The sequence below is a fragment of the Phlebotomus argentipes genome, unplaced genomic scaffold (assembly GCF_947086385.1).
Source record: "Phlebotomus argentipes unplaced genomic scaffold, Phlebotomus argentipes genome assembly contig_75, whole genome shotgun sequence".
NCBI classification, from domain to species: domain Eukaryota; kingdom Metazoa; phylum Arthropoda; class Insecta; order Diptera; family Psychodidae; genus Phlebotomus; species Phlebotomus argentipes.
This window is the reverse complement of record NW_026776170.1, coordinates 651,682-671,395: the sequence shown is the minus strand read 5'-3', so window position 1 is coordinate 671,395 and position 19,714 is coordinate 651,682. Positions and strand designations below refer to the sequence as shown.

General features: G+C 37.4%; 3 protein-coding genes and 1 long non-coding RNA gene across 10 annotated transcripts in view; 2 read left to right on the top strand and 2 right to left on the bottom strand.

Annotated features, from left to right (window-relative positions):
• LOC132257059 (plasma membrane calcium-transporting ATPase 1) overlaps positions 1-2,431 on the bottom strand; it is a 37,160-nt gene extending 34,729 nt beyond the window's left edge. For 3 of the 7 annotated variants that reach the window (XM_059753767.1, XM_059753762.1, XM_059753768.1), the window contains exons 1-3: positions 2,235-2,431; positions 1,991-2,107; positions 388-749 (exon numbers count right to left, since the gene is read on the bottom strand). In XM_059753767.1, coding sequence (XP_059609750.1) covers positions 388-739 — 352 coding nt within the window. In that variant the 5' untranslated portion in view covers positions 740-749; positions 1,991-2,107; positions 2,235-2,431. Of the gene's footprint in view, positions 1-387; positions 750-1,990; positions 2,117-2,184 lie in introns of those variants that run through there. The other 4 variants (XM_059753763.1, XM_059753766.1, XM_059753761.1 and 1 more) reach the window with 4 other exon arrangements.
• LOC132257061 (uncharacterized) lies at positions 1,040-2,156 on the top strand. Its single transcript, XR_009468237.1, has 3 exons — positions 1,040-1,103; positions 1,864-1,933; positions 2,053-2,156. It is a non-coding gene; the product is annotated as an uncharacterized LOC132257061 (long non-coding RNA).
• Positions 2,432-2,573: 142 nt separating the features above from the next.
• LOC132257060 (transcriptional repressor protein YY1-like) lies at positions 2,574-7,947 on the top strand. Its single transcript, XM_059753769.1, has 6 exons — positions 2,574-2,975; positions 3,078-3,543; positions 5,768-6,091; positions 6,153-6,375; positions 6,431-6,550; positions 7,334-7,947. The coding sequence occupies exons 2-6, from the start codon at positions 3,132-3,134 to the stop codon at positions 7,446-7,448; spliced, it is 1,194 nt and encodes a 397-aa protein (XP_059609752.1). The 5' UTR covers positions 2,574-2,975; positions 3,078-3,131; the 3' UTR covers positions 7,449-7,947.
• A 7,344-nt stretch (positions 7,948-15,291) lies between these two features.
• LOC132257006 (uncharacterized) lies at positions 15,292-18,082 on the bottom strand. The gene is made up of 2 exons (XM_059753669.1): positions 17,172-18,082; positions 15,292-17,098 (listed from the first exon to the last, which is right to left on the bottom strand). The coding sequence occupies exons 1-2, from the start codon at positions 17,982-17,984 to the stop codon at positions 17,057-17,059; spliced, it is 855 nt and encodes a 284-aa protein (XP_059609652.1). The 5' UTR covers positions 17,985-18,082; the 3' UTR covers positions 15,292-17,056.
• Positions 18,083-19,714: the final 1,632 nt, after the last annotated feature.

Genomic DNA, 19,714 nt, shown 5'->3' with positions numbered 1-19,714 from the left:
CCGATATTACTGCATGTTTGGCCTCTGCTTTCGCTGATGGCGTGAATGTGGGTGTCTATTTACTGTGTTGGGAATAAATATCTATCTATCTATCCATCTTGTCCCGCTGATCCAAATTTTACCATGCTAGTTCATTTAACTGTAATTGTATGTGAATTCTATGAAGTGTGAACGCCGCATGGAAAATTAAATATCTATTAATGAAAGCTTATGCAGAAGAGCCCTAACTCCTATCTGAGTGGTTAGAAACCTCACCTTTAACCTAATTTCATATTTGATCTCAGATTCATTTTTAATTTGGTGTTGTGTAGGGTAAACGGAATCAATTAAATAAGTGTAGCCGAACCATCATTCGTCTCTATGTAGCTATGAATTTTAGTTACTCACCCTGATCTTCATCTGCAGGCTGGTAGAATGATAGCCCCAGGGACACGAGTGCTGCCACCTCGAGTATGATAAGTGTGACATCTTGTAGCGCTTCCCACACAAGTTGCAGGAAAGTTTTAGGCGGTTTCGGTGGGATAGTATTAGAACCAAATGTCTCACGCCTGTGCTCAGTGTCAGTTCGTGACCCGCTTAAACCTTCATTGGGACTTGTATAAAGTTTCTTACAAAGATCCTGAATACCACCAAACTCTCCAATGCGTGCTATTCCTTCACGCCCACGATGTTCCATTAACTCACGTAATTGTTTCAATGAGATGCCATATTGGGCCGGACGACCGTCAATGGTTGCCATAGTTGAGTATCTGCGGATAAGTTTGGCAGCCCCAATCAATTAATAAAAAATACTCAGCAAGTTAAGGGGTCCAGAAGAAAATTTCTGGATAATGTTTAAGTTTCCTTCACAGAGTAAGAAAAAGCGTCTTGTTGATGCAACACCACAAAATAGAATGAATGCTCAAATAGTATGATATCATCTAATGCATCCAACATCGCAGTGTAATTATACACACTCATCAAACAATAGCGTATATCAATAAAACAATAAACTCATATTTTAGGTCGGTGCTGTGAATCTTCATCCTCATTACATACTAAGTTACCCGGTGTGCCTTACAGGTATCGAGCATAGAGAGTAGTTGAAGATCGAATAAGCCAGAGTAAGTTTTTAGTACAGTAAAATATTACCTTTGAAAATAAACCTAAAACTGAATAAACACTAATGTTAGAAATGTGACCAAATTTCTATTTCATATTTGAAATAAAAGTTCTGTTCTCTTAAGTTATTCTTATGCTTGCTCATTTTTCGTTGCGAAACAATTTTTTCTGAACTTGCCAGAGTGCCCTGAAGCACTTTCCATCTCACCAATGTGGCGAGATGATAAGATGGCAAGCTCAAACAGAATATACGGACACCAGTAGAGACATCAATCAGCCAAAATATTGACGTTAGAATATGAATAAAGTTAACTTTATCGGTGAGCAGAAAAATCCAATTTAATAGCCACAATATGCTTTATGAGGATATAAATTGTGTCTAAAGTTCCAATTAAGCCGAGAAAAGTCATGTTGATTTGCAAAAAATCCCTCGCTTATAAAGTTTTGACATTGAACCGTTATGAATTGGGCAGATGGGCACGTCCGATCGAAGGGAATTCTTGTTCATCAATTTCAAGTAAGAAAAGCCTATCTCAATATATGCACGTCGATCTACAGAGATTGTTATGCAGACAAATTTTTAGGCTGAACTTACTTGCGTGACCAAACCCTATAACCCCACTAAATTCTATATATTTTTAAAAGAAATTATTTCATTTTTGTTTATATGAGCTCCATTGTGTAAGAAAATTTCAGAGAGATATTAGTGAAAATGGAATTAGGAATAAGTTTGACATGAGTAAAAAACACCTGTCGTTTCAGAGTTCTGCCCAACCAGGACAATCATGGTCAATTGTATATCAAACTGCACTGACGTCAATGCGCAATTTTGGTAAGCTGGGTAATATAAATATTTATAACGCCCCTCCTTTTAAATTCTCCAACTTACTCTTATCTCGGATGCGATTGATTCACCAAAATCACTTATGTTCACGCGAATACATCCATCAGCCACTGAATAGCTGCAGATGGGCTGACAGACTTTTGCTTGCTGCAGCGCAGACGCCTGTAGGTATAAAAATCACTGTTAAATACACTTTCCGATACCGGGGCAGAGATGAGTAAGCTCTCATAGAGACTCACACAAGAGTCACCATAAGGATTTTCACACTTTTGAGAACAAAAGAACGAACCTGTAATAGTCTGAAAAAGCGTCTGAATTTACGATATCTCGCAAGGCGCAATCCGCTGCCCCGATAATCGCTGTGTTTACGTTTTTACATTTTAATTCAGTTCAGTGGACACGATATACGATTTGTCCTTATTGTCGACATGTCTAATCTTTTTTGTTTCCCAAATGGTTGCTATTGAATGAGGCTCATTATATTGCAACAGCTCGAACTTAAATCGAGAGCAATCGTGACTTTAATAATAATGCGAATAATTCACATTTCAATGGGGATTATTCGCTTGACGTCTATTTGTAATCCATGTCGTATTAAAGTGGTACACCATCTCAAATTCTTACACATACTCATTAGCAATTGGGTGTTTGGTTGAAAAACGATTTAGTTTTCCGTCGAATTCGACCGAAGTGCTTGTGTCTCGATATAAACGCTACGGATACTAATAAATCACGATTTAATCAATAAAACTTGATTACTGCGGTTTTCGATATAAAAAGCCTCAATGTTTCAATTGAGACATAACCAAATATATTCTTGTTCAGCCTTCAATTCCATGTTGGATGCTACATAATACGAATCAAAAATAAATTCATGTGATAATGTGGCGCGTAGAATAGTGCGGTTCCAGGGACAAATATAGATTTGTCTGATATAGTACATGACAGCATTTGCTTGTCAATTGCTTGTATTTTCAAAATAAGATATTGCTTTATTGGGTACTCGAGACGCCAGCCTTCCACAAGAATTGTGAGTATACAGCCATTAGTGCGAATGGAAAAGGAATTTTGTGTCTATCTACCATTATTTTATATATTTTCCTTTGGTGACGCCATAAATCATTCAACAAAGTACTTGAAGTAGCGAGTGGCAGCGTGTGTTGCCTCTCCCACGACGCCAACGAAAATGAGTGGCCAGGATATAATGTGCGAAGTGGAGATTTCAGACTCAAATATTGTGGAGGTTGTCGAAGCAGATTTCAATAATATTGGTGTCCACTATGAAGATTATGAGGTGAGTGTGGGCGATGAGCAGTACGAGGAAGTAACATGTGAGACAGAAGACAGCCAGGGTCTCCTTATGCACCATATGAATGATGAGATAGCAGGGGATCTGCAAAGCCATGAGGAGGTGATCGACACTCCAGCTGACCTTAGCGTCTACAGTGACGTTACCAGTCTTAATAGCGACATTTATATTGGAACCTCAACTGAACAGTCTGCAGCGTCCTCTTTGAACACTGCTCGCATTCGTCGACGCGCTGTGAAGACGGAGGATAACACCTCCATTACTTCAATTCAAAATGTAGGCAATGGAGGTGAGCAAATTAGTTTAGAAGTGAAATAGACGATCCCATAGTAAATATGTATAAATTTTAAGGTTGTTTTGGGAAGTGAATGAGTGAAATGAACGGCATTCTTCCGAACACTAAAATACTCGAAATTTCAGTTTTTTTTTTAATTAAAGATCAATATTCATACCGATTTGGATATATCTCTGATTTAAAACTTTATTACTTACTTAAGTGGTCCTTTAAGGGCCACTCTTTGAGGGCATCCCTATAAAGGCCATGGCTGTCTTACCGATTTTTCGTCCGTCAGCGGCGCAACACTTTCAGGACTTTAAGGATATTACCTACTGCGATTATTTAAATTGTCCGGAAATGACCTCTTTTCCTCGGTCCCGAGCAAGAGTTCCGACTCCATGGGCTGTTTCCTGGGAATTCGCTCGTCAAGCATGCGATAAAGGTGTTCGAACCATCCTGGATTTCTTACCCGAATAGCGGCAGCAATTTCCGTTCACTATAAAGTTCCTCCAGCTCGTGGTCCATCCAGAACCAAAATTCCATTGAAGTCGCGGCCTGAATCGGGCAGTGTATTCTTCTCAGAATCCATCTCTGAAAGATCTGCAGTTTTATCTCCTCCGTGCGGTTGAATGGTGCTACTTTCAGGCAATATGCGAACATTGGCTTCACGATGATCCTGTAGATCTTAAACTTTGTTGACAATGAGACTTTTTGGGACTGGAATACTGACAAGAGTGCAAAATAACATATACTTTCCGGCGCCTACCTCTTGTCGATCTCTATTCAGATATCGATACCAGATTTTCAAATTTTGTTGATCTATTTTAAATAAAGTTTTTCTTCATTCACGATAAATACGTGATTCACAAACTACTATTAAGGGGCAAAACCAAGGACAAAATTTAAGTTCACCGTTTCATATATGAATTTTTTTTAAGTGAATTGAAAAATTTTTTTTTAACAATTAAAAAAATTTTGTGTTCATTTGTTATTCACAAATTTAAAGCTGACTGCACAAAAAGAGCCGTTTCTTTAATTACAATTGCGGAATATAAAACTGTTCGTGCTAACGTTGAGTTTATTACTGAAATAAATTCAACTCAATTGAGTGTAGAGAATGTGGGAAAGAGTATTGGAGTGCACCAAGTAGTGAGATCCCTATCAAGCTGTTTGACTCTAAATTCCTATATCCCTGAAAAAGGAGACAAAGTTTCTCCGAAACGTCGATTAGAAGAATATAAGCGAGCGAAGCAAAATAAGTCCGCTCCGTGTTTTATTCTCAAATCTCAATATCCGACTGATTAACACAAAAAAAAATCGCCTTCACATCTTCCTTCAGTTATACTACGTTGATAAATCCGCGCTTTTTAGATTACCCAAGATATAACCTATTGCGCATATTTCTTACACTGTATCTTTCTCATGCTACATCTCCCTCCTTCACTAAAGAAAATTTTTATTTAATATCTACAAAAAAATTTCTTATTTATACTAATTTAATTTTTCAAACACTTGTAACGCTTATTTGTATCCTTTTAGTAATCTGAATTGTCCTAATATATTTGTAATTTGTATATATTCATTTATAATATATGAGGTTGTCAAAAATCATTACTATTTTTCATTCTTTTATTATTATTATTTTTATGTCAATATTATCTTTCCTTTTTTTCTTTGTATTGGTATGGAAGTTCATTACTTTAATTTCTGAATCTACTCCCTTTTTCTTAGCGATATAACATTCAGTTCCTCCTCCGTGCCCTTAGCCATACAGTATATTTATATGTGTAATTAAGTAATACAATGTGGTCCTGAATATAGCACAAGGATACACATAATCTTTCCCCATCTATGTTTTCGTTCAAAGTAAATTATTTGTTTAAAATATGAATCAAATCATTAACATTACAATCAATATTCCATACTTCATGTTTTCATTAAAAAAAAAACCTTTTAAATAGATTAGAATTTTTGAAAATGGTAAATTTTTCACACTTTGTAAGTCATCTGAAAACTCTTTCTCTTAGTAACAAACACATGTCGTTAATATAAACATCGTATCTGTTACATTTTATATGCTACAAACCTGATAATGATGATAGGGCGTCATTTTTCTCGATTTTGCAAGATCTGTTATTTTGCTCAATCGTAAATTATAGTTGTATAGTAAATTCCCGCTCCTAATAATAAAAAAAAAGCAACGAGTACAGCAATACATTGTTCTTAAATCTTTCAGAACTAGTTGGACCCCAATTCGGTACGGGGAAATCACGTCGATGGGAACAGAAGCAAGTGCAAATCAAAACTATGGATGGAGAATTCAGTGTAACTATGTGGGCATCCGGAGCATCCGACACAGACGAGGATTCAACTCCAGAACCCGACCCTGATTATACCGAATATATGACAGGCAAAAAGATAAGCAGTAGCCAGGATTGTGTACCTGGTGTCGATCTCTCTGATCCCAAACAGTTGGCAGAGTTCGCTCGGCCTGCTGGTCATAAGTTAAAGTTCAAAAAGTCAACCCAAAGCTTGCAGGACTCAACAGATCGTACCATAGGTTAGATTGAGAGCATTTAGTTTATTGTGTTTACTGACGATTGTGTAACAATTGCTTTTAGCGTGCCCACATAAGGGTTGCAACAAGATGTTTAGGGATAATAGCGCTATGAGAAAACATCTTCACACGCACGGACCGCGAGTTCATGTTTGCGCAGAATGTGGTAAAGCCTTTGTTGAGAGTAGCAAGCTAAAACGTCATCAGCTAGTCCATACTGGCGAAAAACCTTTCCAGTGTACTTTTGACGGATGTGGGAAGCGTTTCTCTCTGGACTTTAACCTCAGGTAACATACTGGCATGTTTTTTATTTCACATAATTATTTTATTATTGCTTTACAGAACCCACGTCCGCATCCACACGGGTGATCGTCCCTATGTATGCCCATTTGATGGATGCAACAAGAAATTTGCCCAATCGACTAATCTCAAATCACATATACTGACACATGCTAAAGCCAAGTGAGTATTTAGTTGAATATAATAGAAAATATAGCGGATTATCCATAGTTAAATATGTTTTATTATTATTCTAATATTGTTACCTAACCTTAAATTATTTCAAATATATTAAGTAATCGGAAGGTACTTTGTTAATTGTATGCGCGCCGTTCTTTTTGTTTGACTGACGGAATTTTTTTAAAGATTAATCCGTTGTATAGATTAGATTTAGTTTTTGCGGGTTGGGGAAGGGTGTCGTCTATTCGTCCCCTTTCCCTGCCACTGCGACTATATTTTTTGGTCTATTGTGGCCCTCTTCAGAGATCAGTCGATCACATTTGGGTTGCTGGAAGCCCGCAATGAGATTTTGTGGCTAGAGTTTTACGGTCTACCGGTGCATTACTGCCTCTCGCGGTAAGCAGAATGCTCCGAAGCTTCGTCTCTTCCATCCCCGGTATCTGTATATTTAGTCCCGGAGATCTTTCAGTGACGATGTCACCTTTGTTGACGTGTTTTGTTTCACGGCGGCAAATGTCAGTTGCCTACCACCCACTTTTGGTTTCTAACACCATCTCTTATATACAGAGACATAGCGCAAGACAATTTCACTACAAATAGTTTGAAAAACTAATAAACCTTAGAATTATGCATGCCAAGTCATGTTTTTTCTCAAATCTTCTACACCATATCATTTTTCAATAGTACTAGGGCTTTCAGGTTTATTTCCACTATTATAGAATGTTTCTGGAGTATATGTAAATAAATGTAAAATATAAAAATAATGAGAATTTTCACATATTACAGACGCAACATAGGATCTGGTGGACGGCATAATGTAGTGGTCACTCCACCTGGATACGTAAAATTGGAAATGCCAACAATTGAGACAAATTCCCAGTATATCGTATACACAGATTAAGTGATGATGTTATTTGGCGAAGGCTGTGTATCCAAAAAGAACAATGGAACAAGAAGGCAAACTCTGTATGTAGATTGAACATGCCTTTGCATAAGATTGCCAGCGAGAGAAAACCGCAAAATATATTAATTAAGAAATAGACTTTTGGTAAGGGGGGGAGTTGTATTATGATTACATATAAGATTAGAGATGTGTCACAATTAACTGTGTTTTATTTTTTGTATCATTGTTTATTGGACCCAGATGCTATTCACTGAAAATCATAAAGTTTTTTATTCAACTTTATTAGTGAGACTTATATTCTCAAATGCCCAGTCACAACACAATTTTTAGCAGTTTAATTCCTACTTTACTTTCTAGGTTTTTTTATTATACAAACTCTCTGGTTTGGAAATGTTTCTGATATTTTTGTTATTCTATTTTATATGTTCGTCTTTTCATACTGTGGTTATAGAATTATCCAACTTCAAATGTGTCACAATAAAATTTGTATTACCTATGAGTTGTTATGATTGCTAAAAAGAAATCGAATTTATGTTCATGACTATATCTCTATGATCTTTTTTTACTTTTAATCTATACTTAAACTTTTCCTTTTTATGTAAATCATTTGCAGTCTAAAATTCAGCATATTACGAATAGTTGCTCTTAACTTTTCTATAATATAAAAATTGAAGAACTATGTTTACAAGTATTAACCAGTGTATAAAATGACGAAGTACTATTTAGTATTTACTTCCGAAGAACACCTTAAAATGCTGCTTTGTACCTGTAAAAATGGATTGGATAGTGGAAATTAGTAGAATATTTCTTCAACGAGATAATGGTAAAATCGCTCAGTTTTGAGAATCGTTTGAACGACGTCATATTCAAGTGAAACACGCAAATGTTCGAAGATTTGTATGAAAAAATTGCGAAACCTCTCAAATATTTAATAAAAAAAGAAACATATTTTTCCATCATCGTTTTATAAAGACAAAAATCTTAGTAATCGAAAATTTTAGTACATTTTACTGTGAATATCATGGTAATTGGATGATTTTTTTACAAAAATTACGGAAGTGAAAACTAGTGTGTTACGCGTAGTTTTCGTTTTTACACGCTTTTCATGTAAATTCGTCATGGATGCGTTGAATTGTCCACAGGAAACAATTTAAGATCGGAAACATTTTAATTTAAACAATTTAACAGTCTGTACAATCTCGATGCAATTCACAAAAAAAGTGGGAAACGTAATCTCCAAGTTGTTTAAGAAATCTCACCCTCAACCTTTCTTCACTTATCTCGGACAAGACAGTGGCCGAAAAAAAATCTTTTCCAACCACATGTCTTGCCCGGTCTCGAACCGGGACCCCTGAATTGGTACTTCAGTGCGCTCCCAATTACGCTACAAGACTGGATGGAGAGAAGAAAGATTGAGGGTGAGATTTCTTAAACACTTAGCCCAGCAGTAGAGGCATATCTGCGTAAAACTTCTCCAAGTTGTCATCGCGCACCTTCGACCTTTTATAGCAAGCCGTAGCAATTAAAATTCTTTGTGGCATATAGTCATGCGAGTGCATATTTAACTTTCAGGCGCATGGCAAGAAGATTTATTCCCTTTGGGCAGAGAATTTCGATAAAGGTAGCGTAGAAATACATTGACTGATAATATACGATATTATTTGCCAAATATTTCCGAATTCATGGGACATTCGCTCAACAATAATAAATATGCGGTTTTGTTTTACTCCATAAATGCTCAAATAATTACGGCAAATATGCCTTTAACATTATGAAATTTTACCTACTAACAAATATTCGTTATATAATTTTAGTAGAAAATTGGTCTCGAGCTTTCCGAGAATTAAATTGATAGAGATTCGGATACATCATCAGAAAGAATAAAAATGCATAACACATTTCTCCACTTTCTGGAAGAATCATACCATTCTTGATAACTATTCTCCATTCTAGTTAATTAGCCTATATAAACACCAATATTACATTTTGTAATAATTAGAAAGCAGTGTTTGGCTCAAAACTTCCAATTGTAATGGAAATGAGATCATTTTTGCGCCAGAATTAATGTTATGGCTGATGTTTAGACCAATTGTTTTTAATAAGATCCCAAATGAGAGATAATTAGAGGAACATTGGACTTGGGCATCATCTAGGCTGTCTAATTACTTATTCACTTAAGTGGCCCTTCGTCCCTATAAGGGCCATGGCTGTCTTACCGATTTTTAATATTTCTCCTTTCTCCGCGATTCAACCTTATAAACGTCCGTCAGCGGCGCAACACTTTCAGGACTTTAAGGATATTACCTACTGCGATTATTCAAATTGTCCGGAAATGACCTCTTTTCCTCGGTCCCGAGCAAGAGTTCCGACTCCATGGGCTGTTTCCTGGGAATTCGCTCGTCAAGCATGCGATAAAGGTGTTCGAACCATCCTGGATTTCTTACCCGAATAGCGGCAGCAATTTCCGTTCACTATAAAGTTCCTCCAGCTCGTGGTCCATCCAGAACCAAAATTCCATTGAAGTCGCGGCCTGAATCGGGCAGTGTATTCTTCTCAGAATCCATCTCTGAAAGATCTGCAATTTTATCTCCTCCGTGCGGTGAAGTGATGCCTGTTACGCGTTGCAATGCGTCACGAAAGTTTAGAACAGGAAATTTAGAGAAATTTGTTTAAAACTGAAATTTAGTCCAATGGGTTACATAAAGGGTGAGAGATATAACTCGCTCTTGCAGCCCAGCCGTGGAAGAGGTCGAACGCGCCATTTGAAGGTAATAAAATACAATCAACTTGAGAAAAATACCAATGCCACTTCCAGGCCATAAGATGGTTCTACAGATCTTGACCTTAGTTAACCATGCGATGTTTCTGGAACACTGGTAAGAGTGAGAAGTAGCACCTACCACCCGCCGCCAACCTCTAATCGACCTCATTCATTACTGAACCAAGGTACTTCAAGTTACTGTAAAGTCAAATTTACCTTTAAATACAGATGATTTAGATCAGAATTGTTAATTATGTGTCTTCAGTGGATTACGTTAACCTCACTAGGTTGGTATATTTAACGGTAGGTGATTAGTGTGTTTTAATAGGCGGAATGATCAATTTTCCTATCTACTCGATTTATTCCCATACAGGCCAAGAAAAGCTCAACTCCTTTTTCACTCTGTCACAGAGTGGAAAGGAGTTGAGCTTTTCTTGGCCTTTGTTTCATCACACACATAGTTACAAAAATGTTTGGCCGAAACAGAATCACATATTCCCATACAACGTATCAGAGTTATCTCTGTCCGGAAATGTGCATGTGGGATGAAGCGTTAATGACAAACAATACCCGGAGGCCGTCGTGAGGAGGTACCATTACAACTTGGCAGATTACTGTACGAACACAGCAGCGGAGTGCCTGTCACGTCGGCCCTTACTCTGACCCTAACTTGAGTTATCGGAATAAAAGCCCAAACGAAAATATTTTAGTTGCCTTCTGTTTCTTGAAGGAATAAATACCTTGAGAAAAAGATCTTTTTGAGAATATCTGTCTTGAACTGATCGCGAAATTCTCTCGACGCCATTAAAGCGACCGTAAACGATTCCTCAGCAGTTGTCCACCATTTTCTCTGGGAATTTCACTTGCATTACAGGGATTGATGAATAATGATTAGAGTTTCGCAATGGAAGTTGGAAATGTGCGTGCGACCAAAGGAAGTCTAAAACGAATTAGCGTTTGTTGGATTTGATGCCACTTAGACAAATGGCGGTATTGAGGATTGAAGTTCTTTTTATATTTTCTCTATTTATCGCGCGTTGCATCGTAACGTAGACAAATTAATGGGATAAACTAATGTCATATAGCTAGAATGCCCCATTGGGCGGTACATCTCATGGACGGAAAACATCCGAAGTAAGGCTCAAATCTAGTTTGTGATTTGCGACCCAAGTCGTCCCTCGTCGGAATGACTTTATTATTATTATTATTATGTTTATTAATTCGCCCATACATAAGTACAAAGCTTTTGTGAGCGTTCTTTGCGTCCACCGACGTCTAAGTGTTGATGACCAACCTCCAGAGCAAAACGGTGGAAAAGCTCTTTCATAGGTTGTATAAGCTTTCTTCCCCATCCCTTACATAATGAGAAAAAAAAAGAAAAAAAGCAGTTAGGACGCCAAAAAGGTTTGGATTAACCGCCGCTTGATATCTCTGGGAAGTTAATTCCAGAGAATCACCCCGTCAACAAAAAGAGAGTTTCGGAGGATGCGGCTTTGCGAGGTCGGCACAACGTGACTCGTAGACCTGACAGACGAGCCAGGCGCGAGTAGTTCAGCCAGATAATGGGGCTGACGTAAGCGAAGCGTCCGAGAAATGAATTCAACCGCGCGCGACTTGAGGAAAAGAGGTAGAGTTTGGTCAGCCTGTCCCAGCACAATTCAATTCAATTCAATTCAATTTATTGAGCAAAAGCTTAGGGCCTACCCCTCTTACAATTTGATAATTATGAGAAAAGTAAAAAAGCGGAAAAACAAAGATTAAGAATTGACAAGACAATAAAAAAAAATTATTTCAAAAACGTTTAACTATAGATTACAAGGTGATAGTACTGGGACACATGATCGAAAGGCTGAAGATTGAAAATAAATCTAACGCAGTTGCTGAAAGTGACAATGAGGCGATGCATTGAGACTTGATCCCAGGAAAAAAAATAATAATGCACTATAGGAAAAGACGGGAAGGAGAAGGGCACGACGGACTAACAGCCGAACGCCCTGGGGAATAAAGAAATGGTGTCTTCGAAGCGAGAAAAAAGTGTAATTCACCTTTTTACAGATGTAGGAAGTGTGGTCGTCCCACGCCAAAGAATTATTGAAGTTAACTCCAAGATTTCTGGCCCTATGGACGTAGGGAATTGCCTCGTCATTGAGGAAAATCGGGAAAGCGGTGGGATGTTGCCTACCAGAGCGTATGAGTAAGGCTTGTGACTTCTTGGGGTTAAGCAGCAAGGAGTTCTCCGCCGCCCAGCTAAACACAGAGGAGAGCAGCTCATTGTTCCTCGTGAAACACGGCTCACACTTTGAGACGACCGCGCGGCGTCGGCGGGAAGTTGAGTTATATTGCGTACGTTAGAGCTGACATTCTCCCTCAATAATTTAGAGTGAATAGCACAAGTATTCTGACAGGTGCTGGTCGGCAATTTGTAGAGTTCGCCGATAGTATCCTTTTGTTGTCTACACGTGGCAACACGAACTCTTCCGTCTGATCCCATATATTATTATTACAGTATTATTATTATTATATCAACATTATAAAATTCTGAAGCCCACCTGGTTACAGGAATAAAATTTTCGAACAATTTAATAATCCAGATCGAGTGATTTCCAAAATGAACTATAGCTTTAGTATCGAACCCATAGAATCGTACTAATTGAGGTTTTACATTTTTGTGGAAATCTTCAATCCACTTCAGTTTGGTCACGATATCTTTAAAAAATCCTGTACAATGCTGGAAAATAGAAAAACTGAGTTCAACGCGTTGTTTAACTTACTAGGATAAGTTGGAACCGTAACAACTCAGAATATGGCAAACTCGATTAGAGGTAAAAATCAATTCAAAGCAAATCACTGCATAATCAGAAGATTTAAATTCATTTTAAGTTGGATGCAAAATCTTAGCTGCCTTAAGGGCTACGCAGTTAAGCAATAGTCAAAGAATGCGATCTAATTACAAGGGGTGACTAATATGTTGGAGATGCAGTGTCACTTGGTCCGAGATGCAGTCAAGGCGAATTTTGAGGAAACTTAATGTTCTCTAATCAATCAAATAATTAATTATTTGAGTAAAATAATAAAAAAAGAGATTGAAAGATGAGATGCACGGAGATGCTGTGGCACTCAAAACCCACATTAACCACCCCTTGTCTAAATATGATGTTAATTAAAACGAATCGTTCTAAAATGATATGGATACCATTTGACTTTTTGTTTCTCGGTTGTCAATACGATTAAGAAGTCCACGAAAAATAAAAGAGTTATCCAGCGTGTAGAAATATTGGTTAGTATCGACATTTTTTAATAAATATCATTGGGAAATGCATGAAATATCATTTTTTCCACAAAATTTGAGGGAAAGCAAGAGTAATATGAACTAATTATTCTATAATAACCCGATTGTAACTAATTTTTCTCAGAAATTGTGCAAAAAAGAAAATCTGTATCGGTAAGTCTCGAGAACTTTCAGTCAAAAATAAGCAAATGAAATATAACGATAATATAGCGCTGCAAAATCTTAAAGCAAAATCCTATGTTTTCATTACTAAGATCAATGGTCAGTGGCGCCAACAGGCCGCTTTTATTTGCGCAAACTCAGCATAAAGCATAAAAGGGCTGTTATTAATATGACAAGGCTCAAAAATGATGTCAAAGTGTACGGTGCTTGTTCTGCTTGTAGGGGTGTTGGTGTGCTGTGATGGGCGCTATTTGCCCACACGCTCCGACGCTGACCAGTTGGACCGACTACGTGACATCATCAAAATAGTGAGTTGTAAAATATTAACAAAATTAGCCTTCAAATCACGCTGGCCCAAGTTTAGTGGTATATGGTTAAGATGATTGTTGACTATAAAATAAAAATGCAAGCGAAAGAAATGTAAACAGTCGTGATTGAAGATTTAATAACAAATAATTGTCAAAAATTTAAATATTATCTTGAATAATTTGGATTGATTAATCCTATACGGATGTAAACCCCCAATGATCTACATACAAGTCTACATAACATTTATTTATACAATACAAGTGTTTTTTTTTTTCTTTAGATAATAGGCTTTTAATTTTTGAATATCATTTTTGCGACTTCAGTGCCCCTAGCGGTGGTTTTATCAACTGATGATGTTTGAACGGTTCATGGCTGTTCATGAGACGATTCCAGTAAGTGTAAAATTATTCCAATCAGTTAATTAGAATCGAACTAGTCAGAAGGTGGTCTCTGTCTCCTTAGATGGGATGCGATCGGAAATGTCCTATTATAGGTGTCTAGGAGTTGATTATTTTCACTGTATCCGTCTGAAATGCTTGGTGTATATCGTTCGTCAGAGTGAGACTGGTGCACGCACATGCTCCATTTCCTCGTAATCTAAAGAGTCAGCATTTATCAGTGAAGGGATCTTTCTGGGGACTTTTCCTTGCAGCATTCAAACAGCATTAGATTTATTTTGAATCTCCGGCCTTTTGATCATATATCTTAATACTATCTTCATGTGCTGGGACAGGCTTACCAAACTCTACCTCTTTTCTTCAAGTGACGCGCTGTCGAGTTTATTTCTCACACACTTCGTTTGCGTCAGCCCCATAATTTCGGAGCCACATTCTCCGAAACTCGCAGTTTGTTGACGGGATGATTCTCTGGAATGAACTTCCTAGAAATATCAAGCGGCAATTGATTCAAATCTGTTTGGCGTCTTGAGTGCTTTGTTTCTTTTTCCATTCTTATAAGAGCTGGGGAAGATATCTTATACAACCCATGAAAGGGCTTTTTACTGTTTTACTCTGGAGGTAGATCATCAACACTTAGATGTCGGTGGATGCAAATTACGCTTTAACAGTTTTCTTTGCTTTTGCTCTTATAAGCTGTCGCGTGCCTGAGCTAACCGGTTTAAGGCAAACCGCGCAAATTTTAATGCTAAGTGGGGTATGATCGAAAAGCCCTTAATCGTCCGTTATCTTTCCCCTCTTCATACACCTCATACCTTTGACACAGCAAAGTATCGCGGAAATCGACAAAAAATCTCTCCAATGTACAGTTTTATGCTCCTGATATCCAAAAACAAAAATTTTAATATAAACGATATGTAACTATCAGCATTTTTTATTTCATTTCATTAGACAATATAATTTACTAGACATATATTTTTGAAAAAAGGATTGTGTGAAAATCAAGAAATAGCCGTTTTTGTATACTTTATATATTTCCCATCGATAGTCCCGATACAAAGTTCAATAACATCTCAATTTTAAATAAAAGACATATATACAAGTTTATTTCATTTTTAGTATGTACAGTGTTTTATCGCTTAATTCTACTATTTACAATATTCCAAAAATCTATTTGTTTCTATTGTTTTGTTACTCTTTTTTTTAATTTAATGAGCTTAGAGATAATTTGATATAAAAATATATGTGAATCAGCAGGTCTTACATTTTGTATTTTATTCTTTTTTGTGCTCCCACCCCCCTAAGGTTTAAATTTTTCTAATTTACTTTCCCATTTACTATTTGTATAATTTCGTATTGATTCTCTTATCATTAGATTGATCTTATTTAATAATTTCTTGTCCTCTTCATATTTCTTGTCTTCTGAAACTTTCTTCTTACTCTGTTTCTGTATGTTATAGTATTTAGTATATAATCTGGTAGTTTTTCTTCAAATTGTTTAATTTTTGGTACACTACTGTCTAATGCTTCAGTTATTTTATGTGTGAGCTCTGTGATATTGTTATCTATAGCTTCTTTTGTGCTTAAGTCGGCTGTGTGTTTTACATTGTTATTTAAGATTTCTCTATATTTTCTCCAATTAGCCTTTTTCAAGTAATACCTATGTAATTCTTCATTACAAATTTTGATTTTTGATGTTACAGGTGCATGATCTGAGTTTAGATTAATATGAGATATTGAAGTTGTTAATGAAATTCCTTTACTTATAAATAAATCAATAATATTATGTGGTTTTTTGGTGCTATTTGGTATATATGTTGGGGTGGTGGGAGCAAACAATTTAATTCTCTCATTATTGTCTTTTAAAAAGTTTATAGTATTTTTGCGTTTCTATTTGTAGAACGGCAGAGCCATTTCTTATTTCGACAGTTATAATCGCCTGCTATTATGATTTTATTTCCTAGTCTCAGTATTTTTTTCAAGTCGTCAATGTTAATTTTCTCATTGGGTTTAAGATATATATTCACAATTGAGAAGCAGTCATTTCTTAAGAATATTTTTATTCTTACTGGATTCGAGAAACAGTTTTCTGGAAAATCTATTCGTTTATTCTTAATGTTTTTTTAATACATATAGCACATCCTCCTTTTCTATTTTGAATATCATCATTTCTATAAATATTATATCCGTTTATGTGTATTTTTCGATTTGGTTTTAAATTTGTCTCGTTAAGAAAAGTTATAGCTATGTTTTGATCATTCAGAAATTTTTCTAGTTCTTTCAGTTTATATCTTATGCCATTTGTATTGAAAATTAATATTTTTATGTCTGAATCCATTATTTACAAATTTCGCAAATTAATCCTATTAAGGATATTTGCTTGTCCAGTTTATCATTCATTTGCCGGTATTTTGGCAAGAATGATCTTAGTTTTTGTGCGTGTTGAAGAGTTGTGATTCCAAAAAGGTCGGATATCTCTTTCTCGATGAAATTTTGACCGTTTGTTGAATTCTCACCGCTTGAATTGATCCCACGGGATTTGTTGAACATCTCCGAGTAGGAGATGTTCGGTTGTATATAGGTGTTTGTGTTGGAACGGGTTGATTTTGTCGGTTGATTTGGCTGGCTGTTTCTTGGGTTGTTCCTCATTAGTTTGTCGAGTTACGTCGATTCCTCCTGTCGATGGACCTCAAAAGAGGGACATTTTCGGTTTGATGCTGCATGCTGTCCTCTGCAATTTGCACAGGTTGGGATGTCATCTTTTTTCAAAGGCAGGTTTTACCGATATGCGATTGGCTACATACCAGACACCTTATCGGCATATTGCAGTTCCTGGAGCTGTGTCCCCATCTTGCGCAGCGTCCGCAGAACGTGGCAGGATTCTCACGTTTGTTGTACCTTTCCCAGGCAATCACGTGGTCCAAGACATGACGAATGTCTTTGATAATATCGCTTGTGTTGCACTCTCTTTTGATGTACACGACAAATGCTCCAATTTTCACACGTTTTACTCTTGTATGTGTAGCTGTCGCGGTGGATGGTCCAGCTTGTGGTGTGAGATCAGTCTGTGGGCTCTCGGTTGGAGAGCTTTTTGTGTATTTCGGGATGATATGCATCTGCTTCACGTCACAAATGCCACTGTGCTGCATCTGGAGATTTTCGAGGATCTCTTTATATTCCAGATCCTTGTCCAGTCCTTTCAAGACGAGTTTCTTGCAAAGCTCTGCCTTTAATGTGTATGTGTAGTAGTCCATCGTGTTGGACTTCAGCCATTCGATGATCTTTGCAAAATCTTCACTTGTGTATGTGAAGATTTGCTTGGTTGTGTTGAAGGTGCGGAAGTGGATGTTCTCCACTTGCTTTTTCAGATTAGCGTAAAAGCTTTTAGTGTCTGCTATTTTACTTTTCACCACAATTGGCGGCATTCTTGGTGCTTTCTTGGGCTTTTCTTCTTCTATTTCTTCAATGGTCATCGCGGAAGCATCACTGTACACTGTTCCACCATCGTCATTATCATTTAGCACTTCAAAATTTGCTTTTTTGCGTTTTCCATCAGTCACATCAGGTGCACTTTTCACATTCTGTCTCTTTCTGCTACTCGTCGTAGAGCCACCCATGGTAGAGGTTGACCATGCGGTCAGCCCCCACGGACTCAAACTCGACTTTTCCACTAAATCACTATGGTTTAGATGTGTCTTTTTTCACTCAAAATGAAGGTATTGTCTTTAGCACTGATTTAAGTAACACTTTGACTTCACTTAGTTACTTTAAACCACTTATTTTATAGAAAAACTGACCCCTCAGTTTCACCGCGTGCATCTGGTTTGACAGTCCAAACCGGTCTACGATAAATAAAAGAAAAAATAGTTTTTTTGCTATTAAAAAGTGATCCAAGAAAAATAGAAAAATTGATGATGAGAATAAATTCATACGCTAGAACATAGCACAGTTTTTCTGACTATTGAGCCGCAATAGTGGGAAACCGCGTATCGTCAAAATAAAAGTCCTGTACTCACATCATTACAGTCTCGAATGTACTATATCGACTGAAATTATATGGTTTCTTTTCTGTATCTAGGTACTCACGCCCGAAAGACCTACAATATATACACGGGAATCGCGTAGACCCCTATGGTTGTTTCACCACACCTGAGGTTTACACTCTGGTTCCAGGCAACTGAGACAATAATTTGTGCAATTCACCCTCAATTACCTCAACGATGACGACGCATTTTGTCAATAAAAAATAAATAACTATTATTTATTCAGCAATTATTTTTTTTGACAAAGGATATGGAAAATGCTTCGGTTGGAAATATTATTATTATGAATACTGTGTAACTTTAGCTTGAACTTTAGTTTTATTTATAAAATCTAAATGAACTTGGTTTCTTTTTGAGCTCTTATAAAATTCTGTAACTTCTTAAAATAACAAAAACTTACCTGACTGTCATTAGATGTGCTAACGTAAAATTTATAATTTTCAACCTTTTTTCTGTACTTGTTCTCAGAGACAAGTCAATAATCCTGACCACATGCCTGGAGCGGGAGGATCTGTCACCTCTCAAAACAGAGGTCAGAGTGGTCTCTGCTATGGGCAAAAGACAAGGCCCGGAAAAATGACTTCTGGGCTCTTCTGTTCAAACAGGTGGGAATTACATTGCAGTTGCCCAACAAAAAAGTCCCTTCATTGGTTGTATATTTCGCGAACTCACGGTGCGGGAGAGACGCTGAACTGGTGGCTCAAAACATACGCTGGAGGGGGCGGAGAACCTAGCCATTGAGGCTGTTTGGCTCTGAGTGGGCTTAACATCAGGCAACGAGGGGTCCAGGAGGCCAAGTCAACATCTCGGAGCCCATTGACCCTGCCTTCTAACACGGGGGCAGATTGCAGTGGTGACACCGCTCGCCAGTGCCGCTATCCATAGCGGTAGCCACATACCCGACCAATCTGTGCAAGATCCGTGGCAGGGAACCATTCCCTTACAGCGGTTCTGCTGAGCGAGGCAGGCCCAAGCTCTCACAGCAGATTGTTGATGATTGTTGGCGCGGAGAAGTTCAACGACCCCTTAAAGCGCTCGGACAGGGATCTTTGCACCACAAACGACTCATCCCTGCTGTTGGCAATAGCGGACAGGATGGCGAGTGGGTGATAAGCCAATCGTCGACAGCCTTTCCCAAGTTAAAGTCCATGAGCATAATCTTGGAGCTCATCACCATTCCATTGTTCATCAGCCAGCGTCGCATATAAGGATAGACTTGATAACCAATGTTGGTTGGTCATCAAACTGACAATGTGCCAACTAAAAAACAAACACTTGTCAATGGGAGGTAACGATATCGCAGA